This window comes from Pipra filicauda, unplaced genomic scaffold (assembly GCF_003945595.2).
Source record: "Pipra filicauda isolate LSUMZ 115617 unplaced genomic scaffold, ASM394559v2 scaffold612_size220267_pilon, whole genome shotgun sequence".
Lineage (NCBI taxonomy): Eukaryota > Metazoa > Chordata > Aves > Passeriformes > Pipridae > Pipra > Pipra filicauda.
In genome coordinates, this window is record NW_024104768.1 from 139,122 (window position 1) to 159,565 (window position 20,444).

The window sequence follows — 20,444 nt, forward strand, 5'->3', positions numbered from 1 at the left end:
GCATCCCCTTGGCCAGCAGACGTGTTCATGGAAGGTATAATTGTTTCCTTCCAAAAATGGTGCTGTAGTTGAGTTCTTGGGGTTACTTGGGGTTAGATTTGTTAGTTTGCCCACCTTTAGATGAGCTCTTTGAGGAGTGTCCTCACATGCCCTCCCTCCGTGATGGACAAGCTCACAACTGAAGACAACTTCAGACAAGTGTTCAATATACTCAGCTCCCTTTTCCGCTGGAAAATTATCCAAGAGCTCCAACTATAATCAGAATATCTGTCATCCAGAGCTTATCTGCTGACTTATAATTGCCTGTAAATCATCCAGGCTGTGTCTGGGGCTTTGCAATTTCCTTGTGCTGCTGGGTCTAAATAGATCTGCGATGCCCCATCAGTGTCCTCGAGTGCTTGGGATTAGAAAGTGGGAAGATAATGATCCCTCTCCAACTCACAGGTGGGCAGCCCAGGCACAGGAGATGTTTGAGAGTTGTGTTTTGTAGGACTGAGCCCCTTCTCCCTCAGGAACCACAGATCCAGCCTCCAAACCATGCTTCCTCTCACAAGCTATTTATAAAAAAGTGGCTTCTATGCTTTGGGAGCTGCATAAAATTTTTCTGCTTCCCCAACTGGGTGAAACTGAAACCCACAGAAAAAAAAAAACCCAACCAGATTGCCCAAGCCTGCTGCAGGGAGGTGAGCAGCTCCTCCAGCACCCAAACCCCCTCCCTTCTCCAAATTGAGCCTGCAAAGCAAAAACTTCTGCAAGCTGAAAAATTGCTTAATTGCCTCAAATTGATTCCATGGTTTTATTAAGATATTTTCCCAGCTCCATTATGGTTAATTATTTGTATTACAGTAGACTCTGAGGCCCCAAGCAGAGATCAGGGCCCCATTGTGCTAAACAGGGTACAAGCACATAATAACAAAACCATTCCTTGCCCCAGATAGTTTGCAATTATGTGGAGAGCTGCAGTGGAAACACACCACAGCTCGTGTGAACACCTTTTAGGAGAGGTTTAAATGGATTTTGAAAGCCCAAAGGGTCCCTCACGAGAGTGGAGCTGCTCCCTGCAGCCCCACTCGCTGAGCTCCAGGGGGAAGAAGTGGAGGGAGAATATTGATGTACAGCCAGAACACCCCCCCCCCACCTGGCTCAAGGCCTCATGATGGGAAGAGGGGGAATGAAGAAGAGGAAAGAAAAGTGGGGAAAACTGAGCTGCCTTCCCCTTCACCTCTGGTTTGTGCTTGGAAACTCGGCTGCGGGAGGTTGTTCCCCTGGGGATTTCCAGCCTCATCCTGCAGAGGCAAAGCTCTCCTCTGTTTAGGTAGATGTTAAGATCAGCACCAGCCTAGCAGAGACCCTGCCTGCTTCCTTCCATCCCCGGTGAGGAAGTGGAGCAAAAATGCAGAAGGGGAACCCTGCACTTCTCCTTCTCCCTCCTCCCACCCCCCTGCGCTGCCAAATCTCCGTGGCTGCACCTCGCCCGTGCGTGGGAGACCTGGATTATCGAGGGGTCAGCAACGGGGGAGCTTTTCCACACCTGCAAGAGAGTGGGGAGAGTTTTGAGACCTCAACGCCTTGCTGGACGTGATGCTCAGGGCAGGTTTTAGGTGAACAGGCAGCTGCTGATTCCAGCAAGGTGCTGTTTGTACCCCGGGTGCTGCTGTGTGGCCTCGGGGATGCTCAGGAGGTGCCTTGCGCCTCTCTGCGTTGCCCACCTCCGTCTTGTGCTTTCCCTGCATCACAACCCAGGGCCGAGAGGATGTGAAAGGCAGCAAACTGCAGCCCAAAGCCAGGGAGAAATCCAATTGTTTCCAAACACTAAGCTGAGGACTCAAGCGGAGCAGGAACCTCTGGAGATAACGCGGTGTCTGTGTGTGTGTGCCTGTGTGTCTGTGCGTAAAACAGAATCCCCCGGCTTTAGCAGGGCTTTGAAAAAGATCTGGGTGGTGATTCAAAATCCAGGTTATGACCTGTGACCTTTGGATGAGAAATTGTTGCCATTTAGGATGTGTTAGGAGGTCCATCCTTTTCATCAAATGCGTGTTTCTTCTTGCTGCGGGAGGCAATCACACCGGTATATCATTAACTCGCAGAAAAGGAGGCTGTAAAAGAAGTTGATGGGGGACCTTAGCCCACACCCTGCTGGGGTCTGCTCCGAGCACAATATCCCAGCGACCATGAGATTAAGCTAAAGAGAAAAGTGAAAATGCTTTTCACGATTCACACGCCCTTTAGATTGTTTTATTAAACCATTTGAATAGGGATTTCCCTTTCGGCCGACAACGGGGCCCGGCCAATGCATAGTTCTAGGTTGCTATGACTTAGTTGGTGCTGGCTAATCACAAGTGAGGGCAAATTTCATATAAAATATCTCGGGCCATTGTCAACCTAATGCAGCGTGACAGTGGCAGCACAAAGGGGGATTCATTCACCCCAGCAGGTAATAAGGACGATTTGCCATACCAACCAGGCAGTCTCGAGGGGGGCTGTCAAATACGATCAGAGCAGCGAAATGGAGCCTCACATTCCATTCTCAGGTGGGCGAAGGCGATCCTTTTGTTCCACCATGTTGCTTCTGATAACAGAATACAATTATATTCTCTCTATTTTTTATTTTTTTTTTTGGCTTCCCTGTATCCCGTTGGGGCTGGTTTTGCATAGGACTCTTTGGGGCTTGTCTTCTTTTTTTTTCTTGGGTTTTTTTTTTTTCTTTCGAGGCCAGAAGGGACCCCAACAGTCCTTTAACCTGGAACGCGCGCCGGGAGAGTTTCACCCCGGTCCTTCCCCTGCTGCCTTTTCCGCCTTCCCCTTTCATTAAGGGCTCTGTCCTGCCACAATGAGGGCCCTGTATCTCTGCTAATAACCCCCAATTGGCACACAGCTTCCTTTTGTCTGGAGCCTCCCAGGGACCGGCGGCTGTTGGGGAGACGAGGGCTCGGGGTAATTCGGGGCGGTTCGAAGAGGACCCTGCTGGCCGAGGACGATGAAATATTCAGGAGGAGGCATTTCTGGGATGGCAGGAGGGGGTTGGGATCAGATGCCACCGAGTGTTTCACACATGACCAAGCCAACAGAAAGACAGACAAAACGTGCTTGCATTAAGCAGGGTAGGTAGGGAGACACTCAGGGTAATGATTAGATCAACAGGGAGATAGGGAGATGGAGAGAGCGATAGAGGGGGGTTTGCTTTGCAGGTATCAGACCCTGGTTACTGATACCAGACTGTCCTGCTGATTTGCCTATCATGGTGGTCTGGTTACCTGTGATCACCTGGGGTTGTTTTGACAGTGGCTAATTAGGGAAAGCATTCCAGCCTCCAACCCACCCTCCGTTCAGGCTCACATGAGGGCTCGGACCTGCTCCCAGCGCTGACACACAGGGCTTCCAGGCTGCTCTGGTGCCTGGCAATCTGGCTCTACCTGTTTCAGGTAGGGCCCGAAAGGTTTGGAAGTGCTAGAAAGCTCTGGAAGTGTGAGAAAATGTTGCAAGTGCGAGAAAAGTTTGGAAGTGCAAGAAAGGTTTGGAAGTGCGAGCACGACCCTGGAGGTTGCAGCTCTGTTGTGCTGAGTGCTGCAATAACCACAGTGCAACGATAACCACAAAAAACCAACAGAGAGAAAGCAAGAAGGAAAAAAAAAATAGGAGTAAGAAAAAAATCCCATCACTCAGATGTTTTAGGGAAACTTGGCCTTCAGGATTTTACAGGCTGTGTTAACCCAACCTCCTTCAATCCAACTTTCCCTCTTATCTGTATCACCTTCATGTTCCCTGGCAGGAATTGCCCATTTAATAATTTCCCTCCAATGAGCTGAATCACAGCTAATCTGATCAAATGTCTTTTTAGGGCCTTTCATCTTCCCAGGGATGTGTTGACACTAGCACAGCTGGTTCAGAGGAAACAAGAACTCAATCAGAACTCCGTTCAAAACACAGATGGGACCCAAACCTAACCTTTCCTTTAAGATATGCAAAAGTGTGGTTAACTCCTTGTTATTATGCATTTGCATACGTCTTTGCATTTAGGGGCCTGGTTTTTAAATGGATAAAAAAGTCAAACAAACCCTGGAGCTGGATTTTGATGAGAAGCTCTGCAGAATCAGCTGGGCCTGGAGCTGGCACAGCTCCCTGTGGGGAAGGGGACAGGCTGTGGTGTCGTGCAGAGCCTGGAATGGATCCATGGGACAGCTCCTGGTTGGCATCCTGGAGGCACCCTCCTCCCGTTTCAGGGCTAGACCTGAAAGCCTTTATTACCTGCAGCCCCCAGGGACTGCTGTTCTTGCACAGTGGGCTTCCCTAGATCTGGAGATAAACCCTCTTGGGAATGCTGCTAAAGACCAGGGCACCTGAGACAAGTCCACAGTGGCAGCAGGAGCTTGGCTTTCCTTGGTGAGAGGCTCCAAATCATTCGGGTCTGTCTATAAATCTAAACAGAGAATGGAGTTGTGGATTCCCCATCCCTGGAAGTGTCCAAGGCCAGGCTGGACGGGGCTTGGAGCAACCTGGTCCGGTGGAAGGTGTCCCTGCCCATGGCAGGGGGTTGTAGTGAGATGATCTCAAGGTCCCTTCCAAAACCATTCTGGAGTTCTATAATTCTCTGATTCCAGCCTTAGATCTTTGAGGAACGGACTTAGTGATCCTTCTGCATCCAAGGGGTCCCAGGCAGTCATTTAGGCTCTGCTTCTGTCCAAAGGTTCCCATGCAATCAGGCTCTTCTGGACAAGATTCACAGGGATTTATATAACACTGGACACATCTTTGTGCAATGCAGAGCTGCTCTGGAACGTCCTGGAGCTACCACAGAGTCCTGTAATGACTCTAAGCCCAGGTGGGGTGCTGATTTGAAAGTCTTCATGTGGCAGAATCGTGGAATAGTTTGGGTTGGAAGGGACCTTTAAAGGTCATTTAGTCCAACCTCCCTGCATTGAGCTGATGATCACTCAGCACCTGCACAGCTCAGCAGAGAGGCAGCTCCAGGCCCTGAGGTTCTCATGGAAGGCCCTACGGATAAAGAGTGATCCAAGCATAAGCATCACTCCTAGGGCAATAAGGAATCATGGACTACTGGGTAGGAAGAAAAGCCATCCCTTTTTTTACTCTCCTCTGCAATGTTGGAGGCTGAAAGGATGCCCAAAGCTCAGGCTAGAGAGTGTGAGCTGAGCTCTAAGTCCATTTATTTGCAAATGGGCAAACTAAGGCAGAGTTTTGGAGTCGCTCATGTCCAGAGAGGCACCTTGAATGCCACTGGGTGAGGCAGCTCCCAGGCTCTGATCTTTCCAAAGCCTCTGGAGTCTTCTCAGAGAAGCCACAGGGACCTCCTGACTGATGCTGCCGTGGTGGAGCAGAAAACCAGGGTCAGGGCACTTGGCTGCTCAGTGGTTTAGGCTTGGGAGTGACACCAAGTAAAGAAACAAAAACTTTAAGGAAGCTCAGGGCCTCTTCACAAAGATTTGATTTGGAAAGTATTTTCCAACATAACTAGGACGAACAGAGCACATGCTGGGGAATTTGGGAATGTGCTCTGTGGAACGAATCTCCCTCCCACCAGGAAGCCTGACTTGCCCCCTCTTTTTAAAATCCTTGTGTTGAGCACATCCAAGGCCGCAGCTTGCTCCTCTCCACCTTTCCTAACGGGTGGAAGATGTATTTTTTTGAAAGCAAACAGCAAGCAGGGTACAAGTACCCCCTTTCAAGGAGTCAGGGGGTAACAGGGGAGGTGTCGTGGTGCTGCAGGAGACCAACATGTTGTGGAAGTGAGGATGGGTCAGGGGAAATACAAACACTGGAAACAGGGACCTCTCCAGCGAGAAGCTGAGGGAAGCTTGAGGCTGAGCCAGACAGCTTATGTAAAACCCTTCAGTTGGTTTATCTGATACGGGATCCTCTCTTGCTACAATCCAGAGGAATGTGGGGAAACTGAAGCTCGGCAGCCTCCGAGGCTCTGCCAGAGCCAATATTTTGTTTCCAACGTTCCCAGTATTTTCCCCACGAGCAATGTCAGGCTCCCAGCAGCCGTGACACCTCTGTGATCCTCCTCCTCCTCCTCCTCCTCCTCCTCCTCCTCCTCCTCCTCCTCCTCCACGATGGGAACAACACTTGTTCCCCTCCAGCACTTGGGCACAGTCTGTGCAGCGTGGATGGATCTGTCAGCCGGCGTGTGCCAAGGATTTCCCTGTTCCCTGCCTTCCCCTGGTGCTGTGCCAATATTTAATAGTTCTGATTGGCAAACCATTTCCTTCTTTGTGATCATTTAAAAAAAAAAAAAGGCATTTTAACTTTCTCCCCCCCCCCACAAACTTTCACTCCTTTCCCTGGGGAGAAACATGTCCCATGAAAAGGTGAATCCTCATTTCTCAGAACCACGGAATGGTTTGGGTTGGAAGAGACCTTTAAAGTTCATCTGGTCCAGCTCCCCTGCACTGAGCAGGGACATCTCCCACTAGAACAGGTTGTTCAAAGCCCCTTCCAACCTCACCTTGAATGTTCCCATGGATGGAACATCCACCACCTCTCTGCACAACCTGTTCCAGTGTTTCACCACCCTCATCATAAAAAATTTCTTCTTTATATCAAGTCTGAACCCACATTTTTTTTAGTTTAAAACCATTACCCCTTGTCCTGCCTCAACAGGTCCTACTAAAAAGTCTGCCCCCATTTTATTTCTCAGCCCCCAAAAAGCATCATAAACTCAAGGACATCATCTCCATATCCTGAACCCCCAGTTTTTGGCTTTGAGGGATCTGCTGGTTGCCCAGTTTAGCAAAGACCAGCTGGGCTGAGGGACTGGAGTCTCCTCTGCTGGTATCTGGGACAAGTGAGTCTGCACTGCCTCTCCTGCACGTGGATTTTGGGGCCAGCAGGCAACGCCGTTCAGTTCCTATAAGCCCCCAGTGTTTCCTGCAAATGCTTTTCCAAATCCTGGGAGCTCTGACTCACCAGTCCCACTGGATTTCACTCCTGCTGTTCAGAAAGCAGCTTTGCCTGCAAGGCTGTGAGGGCCTAAAGAAAGCTCCTTCTCCCAGGGGTCATCATCTATTTAACAAACGCCGAGGCGCATTTGGTATTAATCTTTTTCTGATATTCTCCTTTTTCATCCAAAGAGGTGCAGCACAGCCTTCCATTCAAAGCCCTCCTGGCTTATCTTTCACCATGGAAGTGTTTCTGGGTGACCCTCCCCACGAGGGAATGGCCCAGCTCTCCTCCCAGGCCCCTCGATGGATTCAAGGAGGAAACCCCAGTGTGCTGAGAACAGCTGGGTTGTCCTCCTTGTGCTGCAGTCAAAACCAAAATTCACTCCTTTGAGTCAAAGGCTGGGCTTCCAAAACTCTCAAAAATTCTCACTTCTGAAATTCTTCTCCACCTTTCTCCACTGGATAACCCCTTCCTCCCCTGCAATCCCCGTGTTGCTTTAACATTCAAGAAAGACCCCAGCCACGGTAATCAGGGGAAACTGAGCTGTTAGGACAAGCCCCCAGTTGTGCTGGCTCCGAATACCAGAAGCACCAGTCTCTCCCCACTTCTAGTTCCAGTTTTTGGGGGTTTATTTCATTTATTTGGTCTTTTTTTTCAATCCAGAGTCAATGCAGTGTCAACTGCTGTGCAAATCCTAACTGACGGCTGCGGGTTTATATCCCCCGGAGCCAAGGAGGGAACTGAAACCCTTTCTCACATTCCCTAAGAACATGCCCTACCAGACAAATGTTGGAAAGACTTTACACCTTCCTCCCCTCAGAGATGGGTGTCTGAAGTAGCTGATGCAACAGGGACCTTTCTGTTGGCCTTTAGCTTTGTAAAATGAAGCTCAGAGAAACCAGCACGACTCCTCCCCACAGTCCTGGTAAGCCAGCGTATTATTTCCTCCATTTTACTCCATTTTTTTGCCTCTCCCAAGAGCACCCAAGAAGTTGGTGGTGTCAGAAATTCAGGGTTTACAACGTCTTCCCTAGTGTGGAACAGGGAGCAGGATCCTGTGTTCGAGAGGAGACGTGCTAATGATGGCTGGGAGGAGTGGCTGAGATGTGGGAATTCTTTCCTTCATGGTATGGGGCAATTCTATTCTTTTCCATGTTGCTTATACATTATCCAGCCTAAAGTGCTTCACTCCAAGGTCTGTGTTTCAAAAAGGACGGTGGCAAGGTCCTGGATTGGTGGGGTGGGAGGTTTGTCTCCACAGAGCAGGGTCAGGAGTTTTCCTGGAAATATCAATGTTCCTTTTGCAAAGGAGCTTCCATACCTTCAGGAGAACCACCTAGAAAAATGACACAAGTAGGAAACCCTTAAAAGATGATCCATCTCTACTGCTTGGCTGTCTGTTCTCCAGCTGCTGAGCTCTGCTTTCTTCTGTGCAAGATGACACCTTCCTTTTCTCTTTTTTCTTTCTTTCTTTCCTTCTTTCCTTCTTTCTTTCCTTCTTTCCTTCCTTCCCTCTCTTCCTACCTTCCTCCCTCTCTCTCTCCCTTCCTTCTTTCTTCTTTTTTTCTTCCATTGCCATTGTGCAGGGAGGAAGGAAAGATTTAGGGTGTCAGGAACGGGGACAACAGGGCTCAGTGTTATGGCATAGATACGGTAAAAAGGGACTTTTAAGCTTTTTAAGAGCAAAATAAACCATTATATTCATCCTATTATGTCACCACAGTCCTTTTGCCCATATATCTGGGATATCTGCCTGACCTGGGGTTAATCATTTAGTCATTCAGAGAAGGATTCAGGGAAAATAAGTCACTGTCTGGGCAGAAGAACACGAGAGAGCAGGTTTCATGTATTAGACAGTTGAGATATTTATACAGTTATTCATTTGACTTCCTCACCCACAACCTGATGACCCTCTGCTTGTCTCCAACACCTTCTGCCTGCAATTCTGAAGACTTCAGTGAATCTAGCATTGCAGGCACCCGAGGAGATAAGCAGGATTGTCCTCAGGTGCACAGATAAGGAAGCAGAAGCACAGAGTGACCACAGGATTTGCCCAGAGTCACATAAAACAGCCCTGTGAGAGCAGGAAAGCAAATCTCAGGTCACCTCATGCTCAGGCCCCTGAATTATCCCGTTGATACTGCTCAGCTGGGTGTTTCTGCACCTCAAGGTGTTTTTTGCTGCTGAGACGTGGTGGTCAGAGATGTTCTGCACAGGATATTCAGGGCACATTCAGGATCTCAGATTCACAGACTGGGCTCCTCGGGAACCAGTTTTCACAAGTGACCAGTGAATTGGAGACCTTTGCAACTACAAAGGTTCCCTAAAGGGGAGTGAGTCTCAGCACCTTCCCCACTGATCTCCAGTCCCTCCAAAAAGGGTCCAGAGCAGGGGACCTGGAAGCACCAGCCACCCAAGCCTCCAGGCCCTGCAGGGAAACTCAGGAGCAGGCAGGAATTAAACAAGCTGAAGCCAGAGCTTCGGTGACCTTGTGCCGCGCTGAAAAGCAAGTGGTTAAAACGCTCTTTAAGTCAACATCCCCGCGAGATATTAGCCCCTATTAACCAGATGACTTTCCAGAAGCTCCCTTCAAGCCCTAACGAGCTGAGTGTCTCCTGCTACCAGAACCACCCAGTGAGGAATGAGGCGACCCGACAAATACGTGGCGCTTTCCTGCTATCTTCGCTAAATCTCTCGCATTTTTATATGGCACCTTAATAACCCCTCATTTCCATTACAAGTGCATGCTTTCCCTCGGCTTATCTCCATCTCTTATCCACTCCTGCTCCATTCCTGCAGCCACACCGCCCCCGGCTACAACCTGGGGAGCTCCGAAGAGCTCGGCAGGGTCGGGTCTTGCTTCGTGACGGCAGGACAGTCCCATAACTCGGGAGGTGGCAGGACGTGATTCACCCGTGGCACCGCTCCATCTGCGTCAAGGCTGAACCCGGTGCCTTAACTTTAGGGGCAGGAGACGTAAACCCAGTGCCCTAATTCCGCGCGAGTCATTAAGACATCTGCGCTGCGACTTTCTCAAGAGACAAACTCCTCACCTCGCTGCCCCCGGGGCCAGATCTCGGCTCCTTTGCCCTGCCTGCCCACATTCCCCAGGTAGTTACGATCAGATACAACCTCTTTGCTTCCTGTTGTGCGCTGTTAAGTGGTGGCTGCGCTCCACCCCAGGGGCGGCTGCATTTCAAAAGCAGGGGAGTGATTACATCGTATACAAGGCTGTAAAAGGCACCGGGCTCTTTCTGGGAAGAGGAGAGCTCGGGATAATTGGTGCTTCTCAAGGCAAATCCTATCAGTAGCCCCTCAGTGCCCTCACCCTTTTGGTTAAGGGCTAAAACCGGTGGGGAGTTTAGGTAATGGACCTGAGATTTAGGGCTCGGTGTCCACAACCAAAAGGGAGTTCCTGGAACTGCTTGTTCAGCCCTGACCAACTCCTGGCAAATGCAGAAATTCTTCAGGCTGTGTGGCCTGAAGCTCCCTGGAGTTCGGTGAGCTCTTCACCTGTACAGAGTCGTAGAATTGTAGAATCCTTAAGGTTGGAAAAGACCACTAAGGTCATCAAGTCTAAACATTAACCCAGCACTGCTACATCTACCAATCGTGTCCCCAAGTGCCACATCTACATGTCTTTTAAAGCCTTGCAGGGATGGTGGCTCCCCCACTGCCCTGGGCAGCCTGTTCCAGTGCCTGACAACCCTTCCAGTGAAAGTTTTTCCTAATATCCAACCTAAACCTGGTACAACTTGAGGCAATTTCCTTTCATCCTGTCCCTTGATACCTGGGAGAAGAGATTGACTCCCACCTGGATCCAGCCTCCTTTCAGGTAGTTGTAGGGAGCAATGAGGTCCTCCCTGAGCTACCTTTTCTCCAGGCTAAACATCCCCAGCTCCCACAGCCACTCAGTTGTCTTTCTCTGGACAAACTCCAGTCCCTCAATGTCTCTGCTGAGCTAATTCAGATCATGCTGAATCCAAAATCAGATCCAAGACCTGCGAACTCCCAAGCCAAAGCCACCCCTCCCATACTGATGCAGGAGAAGGTTTTCTGCACAAACACCATGGCTGTAAACACCTTCTTCTCAAGGCACAGGGGCTCTCCATGGCATTTGCAAACATCAGTTCAGCACCTACAGCACCTTCCCAATAAGCCAAAGGCCTGGATCAGGTCTGTCCTGAGGAGAGGAAGGGGTGACTCCCAAGAGATGGGAGGTAACCTACCCAAGCAAAGTGTTTTAACCACTACAGGTGTCAGGTAGAAGCACAACATCCTTGTTTCTAAACTGGAGATAACTGGATTTGATGGAGGGACCACTTGGTGGATAAGGAATTGGATGGATGGTTGCACTCAAAGAGGTGTCCAAGTGGATACCAGTGACAAGTGGTGTTTCTCAGGGGTTGGTTTTGGGACTGGTGTTTGTCAGGGACATGGACAGTGGGATGGAGGCACCCTCAGCAAGTTTGCTGATGACACCAAGCTGAGTGGTCCATCTGACGTGCTGGAGGGAAGGGATGCCATCCAGAGGGACCTGGACAGGCTGGAGAGGTGGGGCTGTGTGAACCTCATGAGGTTCAACAAGATCCTGCACCTGGGTCAGGCCAATCCCCAGGATCACAAATACAGGCTGGGTGGAAGATGGGTTGAGAGCAGCCCTGAGCAGAAAGGATTGGGAGCATCAGAACAAGATGATCTTTAAGGGACCTTCCCACCCAACCATTCTGTGATTATTTGACAAGGTTTCAAGATCAGTTAGGCCACAATGGGAGGAGGTGGAAGGTGTGTCAGCCCTTTTCTGGCCTGGCACTATGGATCCCCTTCCAGACTGTAATGACATTTAAACCATCAGCTTGTCTGAGTAGCTTCTATGAGAAGCCTTTGCTTTTCAAAGACCCCAAGGCTGGTCAAGCGTCCTTGGAGTGATCATATGAAGCTCTCCACCCCCAAAATTTGGGTTCTGAATCCCACCTGGACTTAGGCAAGTCCCAAGTCCTGTCAAAACCGGACTCATCTGTTCATACTCCAAGCAGAGTTTTCAGTCATGAACTGCATGGTCATCACTTGCAGGATACTGGGATCCTCCAGGCTGGACAGATGCTGAACAAGGGCTTTTCAAAATCACACTGGGGACCTGAGGGTTTCTACATTTTCCTTTCTTTTTTTTTGAGCTCTAGCCCTTGGTGACTTATTAACCTCCCCGTGTGCACAGACAAACATGTTCCAGGACATTGCTCATACCTTCAGCTTGTAAGTTCATGCACGTTATTTCATTTGCATGTTGTTGTATTTGGTAGTCTTCCCAAAGCAAAGCTTAAGTTCTTGCTTAAGCCTTACAATCCAGCCAGGTCTGCTTTGCAGTCTTGATTGCTCCCCGAAAACATGTTGACTTTTTGGCTTGGTGTATTAAACTCTTTGCATTAGTAAAGCCTGGAAGCATCTGGAGGGTAAAGATTAAGCCAAAATGCCCAGGGAAAGCTCAGATCAGCAAAATATGGTGCAGAGAAGGTTTGGGTTGTTTTGAGTAGTCAGCTGATACAGAGCTCAGTAGAAGTTGGTGAAGATGCTTCAGCTGAAAATGTGACCTCGTGCCTTTGGGATCCATTCATGTTTCAACACTGTTGTAGCAGAATCATCTGAAAGGTGTCAGAAACAACAATGATTTCTCAGATAACTGGTCTATGTGCACAAGGTGAGCTCCTGTGGGGAATGCTGTAAGAGGTTAAAGGAGGCCAGTTATCAGAACTGTCTGTCTGCTGTGAATTCCCTCAAGGGTTTGAGAATAGCCCTGTTTATGGCAAAAATACCATTTTACTGAAGCCAAAAAGCAAGGGGAGATTTCTGAGATGTGGTTTTGAACTCCAGGGTCATTTCTTATGAGTGAAGAAACCAAAACTGGAGGTGTGGGGGAAGAGGGGGAATAAAACCCGATCTTTTGGTATATTCCCAATTTGCAAAGCAGTTTGAAACGTTTGGTTTTCATTTTGGCACAGTGCAGAAAAAGCACTGGCATCCAGGAAAGCCAGGCCAATGCTGAGCTCCCCTTCCCCACCCAGCTCCACCTGGGATGAAAGGCTGTGATGGAAGGTCTTCACAAAGACTAAAACTCCTCAGCCTTTAGCCATGACATCCTTTGGCTGATCCCTCCCACCAGCCTGAGGCAATGGGCAGAAAAGGAAAGCTTCTTTCCAGTCCCCTTAATTAGGCGAGTGAGGAAAACTTTGGGCAGGTGCAAGACGCCATACACTGAACACTGTCACTGAGAGAGGACACACCCCAGGGAAAGGAAAGGTGGCCTCAGGATGGAAGGTGAGGACAATGTTTAGTTTACAACAGTGAGGAGTGAGGAACTATCTGTCCATCCTGGTGTTTTCCTCCCTTCCAGCCATCAGCAGCTCTCCCAGTCGAGGAAGAGGAGGTGCTTTACCTGGTGCTGGTCCCACCACTGAGGGTGGAGGCTGTTGTTAAGTGTAGACCTGCATTTTCCATGTTGTGGGAACACACCCAAACTCTGTGCATCCAAAGCCAAACCCGCAGCTCAGGGTATGGCCGTGTGGTGCCCTGGCTGCAAAGCACCATGTGGAATATTCCACATGCCCCCTGAAACCCAGGTTTGCCCAGCTTTTTGTTTTTCCGTGGCCCTCTCCAAAGACCTTGGGATGACCCGAGTCAGAGCTTCTTGGCTGACCTCAGTGGCCTTGAGTCAAGCCCGGTCCTGCCTGCACAGGAGCTTGTTTCCTAGTAAAAGAAAACATCTCTGGAGCAGGTCCAAGCCAGACCACAGGGAAGAGGAGAGTTTCCTGGCCTCCTGCCACGCCCTGGAGAGAGGAGACGTTCACAGGACTGATCAAACCCGCGTGTGGTCCCTCATTCCCTGCTTTCTCTCTCCCACAGCCACCAGGGAATCGGCCTTCGTCCACGCCATCGCCTCGGCCGGAGTGGCTTTCGCCGTGACCAGGTCCTGCGCCGAGGGCTCTGCCACCATCTGTGGCTGTGACACCCGCCACAAGGGCTCCCCTGGGGAAGGCTGGAAGTGGGGGGGCTGCAGCGAGGACGTGGAATTCGGGAGCATGGTGTCCCGGGAGTTCGCGGACGCCCGGGAGAACAGGCCCGACGCGCGCTCGGCCATGAACAGGCACAACAACGAGGCCGGAAGGACCGTAAGGACTTTGGGTTTTTCTCCTTTCTCCGTGTCCTGTTTGTGTTTTCTTTACCTGCCTCGGTGAGCTGTGGGAGGGGATTTGAGGGGGAATGACCAAACCTAAATCTGGGCAGATTTACATCTCAGAAAGATAATACCTGTCCTGTAATAGTTCTTGTCAGGGAGGTGATCGATGGAAGTGATCTGTGAAAGCTCCAGGTAAATTCACCCACCCAGATGTAAATGTCTGCCTTGGAGTCAGTTGTCCAGAGGTCTTTTATAGAGAATGGGTCTGGACAGGTCTAGGGTGGGATTTCATCCCAGCTTGGTGAGGGCACCATCAAGTGTCCAAGGCTTTGAGCAACCTGGTCTAGTGGAAGGTGTCCCTGCCCATGGCAGGGGGTTTGGAACTGAATGGTTTTTAAGGTCCCTTCCAACCCAAACCATTCTGTGATTCCATGATTAGAATAAATAATTCAGTTATAATGCCCTAACTGGGCCTGCTGCCATCCATTGGCTGTAAGACATCTGAAGTTGAGATGGGCCAGGGCTTAGGGGGTGGATTCAGCTGTTAAAGAAAATGCATTTTAGTATAAGCTGAGATATCCTGAAGTATCCAACCTATCCTTGGAAAGACAGTGTGTCTCCTGCAGTTTTGCCATCCTGGGGCTGATCACAGTATCACAGAAGGGCTGGGGTTGGAAGGAACCTCTGGAGATCATCTGGTCCAACAAATGACTTGTGATACTTTTGACACTCAAAAATGGCATTAAATGCACGTGTTTAGACAATTGAATCCTAGTTTGAGTGCAATTGTCCATTCCCATGGGATCGTCTCTCTGCTTTGTAGGCTTGAGGGAGGAGAAAAACAGGAGACCATTTCCCACTGCCCCTCCTCTCAACACTGTTCTATTTTCCAGAAAATATTTGAAGAAAATTAGAGGCAGTATGACTCTGGTACCTCTTGATCAAACTTAGACCATGCCCTAAAGCTGGTTTTACTTCAAACAACCAAGGGGAAAAAAATGTGTCAGGGAAAAAAATGTGTCAGGGAAAAGAAAGCACAAAATCTTTTCCCCACCACAGTGGCTGCCTCACACACAGAGAATCTTTTCCCTGGGCAGAATAATCCCAATAAGAGGATATTGCTTTTTTAATCTCAAGAATAACCCATAAATTCCAGAAGAGTGTATTTTGTGGGAAACAATTCATGAAACTGGAGCACGAAGTTCTTGCTGATGGAGACCAGGATGCAGCTTTTCTGAGATATCAAAGAACAGATTAATATGGTCTTGTTCCCTCAGCAGAAGGGACATGTCTGGGAGGACATTAGAGCAAAACCTCCACAGCTGTGCTGTGCAAGGAAACAACTGTTCTCAGGCAGACTAGGACTTTGGTGTGAGCTCCTCAGGTGGGCTCCATCAAATCCCAGGGGAGTTATCCCACCTCACACCTCAGCAGAGCTCTTGGAATACAACTTTTGGAAATGAAACACCACCAGAAACCAAAACTGTCTCCAATGTAGACAACCACAAGCAATGATGTGGTTTCCCCCAGCTCTGGCCTAAATTATCCCAGGTAACCCCAGATATTGTGCATTGCTGGTGGAAGTTTCTGGGATAGATAACGGGACAAAGAGGACTGTGGAGAAGATGTAGAGAGTGGGAAGAAGGGATTTGCTTTAAAGTGAGAATCCTTGGAAAAAATGAGCTTTGAGCAAACATCCCTGGTGATCACAGGCCTGCAGAGGCCTTTTCACTGTAAATCCTGTTCTTTGACACTGAGTTATTTTAGGACATTTTACAGGTGTCAAAGGATATAAAATCCTACTGGTTTATAAAGCATTTTTCCATTTTCACCATGCCAGCACTCCTGGAGTAGCTCTTCCAGGCCTCCATGCTCAAGTGTTTCCAGCTAAACCCGAGCCATAGGCAACGTTTCATCCCAGTTCCCATAGGAACTCCAGCCCTGCCCCTCCGCCAGCAGTTTTGATTAAGTTCAGCGTGATTATACGAACCAAACATGTTGTGGTTCCCTCTCATCACTAATTACAACCTTTCTGTGGCGGGTGATACTCCGTAAATAACCCAGGAAAGCACCTGGTGAGCACCAAGGTGCTGATTCATGGCAAATCTCTTGGCCTCAACCTGGCACGAGTCTGTTCATGTACCCAGAAATTTGCTGATCAGTCTGAAAATGCAGATTATCAAAGCCTGTTGCATAAGGTCGTCTCCCACCTCGGAATCCTGGAGGGCAACACCTCTGGAAACATTAAAGCTAATTTCATAAGTGGTGTAAAAACAAATAGTAAATTTCTGGGATCAATGATCACCTTCATATTTGCTCCAGGACAGTGTTTTGTGTGGAAGTTTGAGCCTCTCAAAATCAGAAGTTAGGCTCCTATTTTTTTTTCTCCTACTGAAATGGTTTTAGAAAAATCATAAGCCTCCCTTAAATATGGCAATAAATGATGTTTTGGGGTTTGGATGTAGCCACAGCAAGACTAGAACCTTGTTTGCTTAAGTAAACATAAAACATATGTAAGAGGTAGGATTCTGTACTAAGTAAAACACGGAATTCTGTTCCAGATAGTTGGGAAATTTCACATTTCCTTAATTCCCCATGGAATAGCTGCGTATTTTATTTATGAAGACATTGTTTGAGTAGTTTTGTGTGTACTTCACTTCTCTGCCAAGGTGTGCCTGAATTCTTGGGTGAATTCAATATTCCCACGCGAACATGGATAAGACAGAAGTTAATACACTCAGAAATCCCTTCATCCCCTGGTGGAAGCTCTTGGTAGATGCTTAAATTTGAGGTGGGAATCAGAAGCAGTCACTGAAAACAATAAAGTTGCAGAAGCTTTATCTTCCTTAGACCCAGCGTCAGAGCAGGGCATTGACTGGGGGGTGAGGTGATTTTTGTTCACGAGTGTGCAAATATATGAAATAAGAATATACAGAATATGAATATATGAAATACGAATATACGAAATGTGAATATGTGAAACAGGAATATGTGGAATAGGAATATACGAAATAACTCATAATTCTTTAGAAAATCACGGCTGAATATCAGGGTGCCATAAGCGTTTTGATCACAGGTTAACGTCTTTCCTTCTCCCCTTGCCTTTCTCCTCTCTTCCAGTCCATCATTGAACTCATGCACCTCAAGTGCAAGTGTCACGGCCTCTCGGGCAGCTGCGAAGTGAAGACCTGCTGGTGGTCCCAGCCAGACTTCAGGGTCATCGGGGACTACCTCAAGGACAAGTACGACAGCGCCTCGGAGATGGTGGTGGAGAAACACCGGGAATCCCGCGGCTGGGTCGAGACCCTCCGGCCCAAGTACAACTTCTTCAAGGCTCCCACCGAGAAGGACCTGGTCTACTACGAGAACTCGCCGAACTTTTGCGAGCCCAACCCCGAGACGGGCTCCTTCGGCACCCGGGACAGGATCTGCAACGTCACTTCCCACGGGATCGACGGCTGCGACCTGCTGTGCTGCGGCCGCGGCCACAACACGAGGACTGAGAAACGGAAGGAGAAGTGTCACTGTATCTTCCACTGGTGCTGCTACGTGCGGTGCCAGGAGTGCATACGAGTCTACGACGTCCACACGTGCAAATAAAAAGCGGGGAAAAAGGACCCCTTCGCCGGGCTCCGAGCGGAGGAATTGGATTCGAGCCTCCTTCCTCTGAGGTTTGCAGACGTGAGAGAAGTCGGCTTGTTTTTTTGATATTAAAAGAAGTAAAAACTGGGAAAAAGAAAAAAAAAAAAAAAAAGGCAAAAAAAAAAAAAAAACCCAAGGCTAAAACTGGTTGGATAGAATAGGTCTAAGGACTTCTGGCCTATCCTGAGGTACATCTGGCAGTCACACAAGTTGTGCCCCCAGCGATGCCTCCGGTGGGAGAGCGGCTTTTCAACCAACAGCACAGAGCTGGGAAGAAGAGCACAAGCAAAAGCATGGATTTGCTCTGCTCTCACCCACCTGAAGTGACTCGTGTGATTAAAGTGTCCTTTGAAAGACTTGCATCTTCCTAAGCATCTCCTTTTCCCTCAGCCGGGCAGAGGTTGTGATGGACAGCAGCACTGAGCTTTCCAAGAGGTCCATCTCCATACCCAAGTGGCCAGACTCTGTGTGTAATATGAGCAACAGCAGCAAAAGAAATAAAAGCAGATAAATTACATTTTTTTAATTTTTTTTTTTAAAGAACATGACTTCTTTGCTTTTACCCTGGAACCAGAGAAGTCTACAAGTATATAATAGAGCGGGCAGGCCCTTTGTGTGGATTTTTTAGCTTAGTAGCTTCTGCCAGATTTGACATAGGATTCAGTGACATCTGGAGAAAGGGGAAAGAGGGAGAGGAAGAGGGAGAGAAAGAGAGACAACTGCTGGTGGCTTCCTGCCAGTGCCTTGTTGGCTCACAGGTGATGTGCATGGCATGGAAAAGTTCAGTGCCTGACATGTGAAGAGGACTCGGGGCGGGGGGGGGGGGGTTGAGAAGGAGACAGTCCCACAAATGGGGATGTTGCTCCAGCTGTGGCTCAATTAGCCAATGGATCTTCCTTGGAAACACACAGTGCAGAGCGAGTCTCCTGGGGTTTGGTGTGGGACATCCATGTCCTCAGCGTCCCAGAGGAGGAAAGGGAAAGTGTTCACCCTTCCCACCTCGTTAGAGAATCCTGTCACCAACAGTGGGAAGTGCACTTAGTACACCCACCCTCTGCACATCATTCAGGCTCCTCCAGGCACTTAGGAGCAGCTTTAGACCACAAGTCTGTCGTCAACATGACTCTGAAGGACCGATGTCACCCATTAATTTACACGATGGTGAACCAACCCACCCTCCCCACCACAGCCCACGAGCTGCAACAGTCTCACACTCAAGCCAAATCTTGTTCCACACCTGATTTCTACAGCTATTCCCACCTATAAAAGTGGCACAGCTTAAAATGGACAAAACCCAGACTCTGAACCAGCCCAGAGTTTGGTAAGTTTGGACACGGAGCCAAATCCCATCTTTGCAGTGCTGGCCCATCTGACTCCACATCCTTCCACGCTGCTCTACTTCTGATTCCAGATCAGGATCACCAATTTACACACACAGGTCTCACCTCCTCCGTGGGCATCAGGGCTTCCTTCAGTGGATATCAGGCCTGAACTCAGCCCCATCACCTTGGGATTTACAGCACTGTCACCCTGCTTGAGTGGTCAGTACTGGCACGAAGGAGTGGTGAACCAGGCGTGGAGTCACAGCCTCTTTAGCCTCAGATGCACTTGTCCTATGTTCTCTTTGCTTTATCCATGCTTTTGGGTTCCTATCCTGGAAAAAGGACAAGGGATTGGTGTTTACTCTTTCTCTTCAGTACAGGAAGGGAAACAGGGCATGAGCCAACTCCCAGAGTCTCGTCATGGCAATGTGACCGTGGCTGTTGGCTGGTTCACACCTGGATGTCTGCCTAGAGAAGTCAGAGTGCTCTTCCCTCCCTGCATGTCAGCTCATTCCCAGGAACCAAAGCAGGGAGTATGCAGAAGAAGAAGAAGAAGGGAACAAACAGATCTTAATCCCATCAGAGGGAAAACAGGAGGAAATGATGCCTCCGAGGGCTGACTCTGAGTCACAGCGTCTCCTGGGACTACTCCTGGGCTGGTGCAGTTTGTGCATCACCCATTTGTCTCAGGGCTGTGCCCGAGGGCACAACTAAGATTTGCTTATGGATGGAGGCACTTCTGGCAGTGCTTTTCAATAAAAAAAAAACAAAAACAACAAAAAAAACCCCCACCAAGCTTCAATGAAATGAGAGCAGAGAAACAGAGGGGAGAGGAGGAGAGAGGAGGAGATCAGGGGCAAAAGAAAATATGGGGATGAAACCAATCTCTGTGTTCATGTAAACATTGCACCCCGTGGATGGCCACACACCAGCTGGGAGAAAGCAACAGATCCCTGAAAAATGAGAGGGAGATGGACCAACTCATGGACACACAACTGATTTTTGTAATGCAGTCTTGGGGAAAAGGAAAACCTAATCATTATGGAAAATATGAGAAGGAATATATGGAGAAGGAAGCCACTGCAGGGGGAAGTTGCCACAATAACCAACATTCAAACACGAGCTGACAAGAAAGCAAACACTGAAGAAAACCCACATGTGGGGTGGAAGACATTGATGAATTGGAGGAGATGGGATAAGGGAAGATACATCTGATTTACTTAATGTGATGCAGTGGAAGCAGCCACAAGAGATGTTAGACACGTCCTGCCAGGTACTTCTGTCAATAAATGGTGACCTGACAGCAAAAATGCAAAATATTGCAGGTCGAGGTCTCTTCAATCCATTGACTTCAGCGGGGTCACACCCACGACTTCTTTTACCTAAGATTTTTGAGCAAAGTGGTT

At 48.9% G+C, this 20,444-nt stretch overlaps 1 protein-coding gene across 1 annotated transcript in view; it reads left to right on the forward strand.

Moving 5' to 3' along the window:
• LOC113986844 (protein Wnt-3a) overlaps positions 1 to 17,784 on the forward strand; it is an 88,023-nt gene extending 70,239 nt beyond the window's left edge. Inside the window, exons 3-4 of the mRNA XM_027718918.2 lie at positions 13,801 to 14,066; positions 17,195 to 17,784. Coding sequence (XP_027574719.1) covers positions 13,801 to 14,066; positions 17,195 to 17,674 — 746 coding nt within the window. The 3' untranslated portion in view covers positions 17,675 to 17,784. The remainder of the gene's footprint in view (positions 1 to 13,800; positions 14,067 to 17,194) is intronic.
• The last annotated feature ends 2,660 nt before the right edge of the window (positions 17,785 to 20,444 follow it).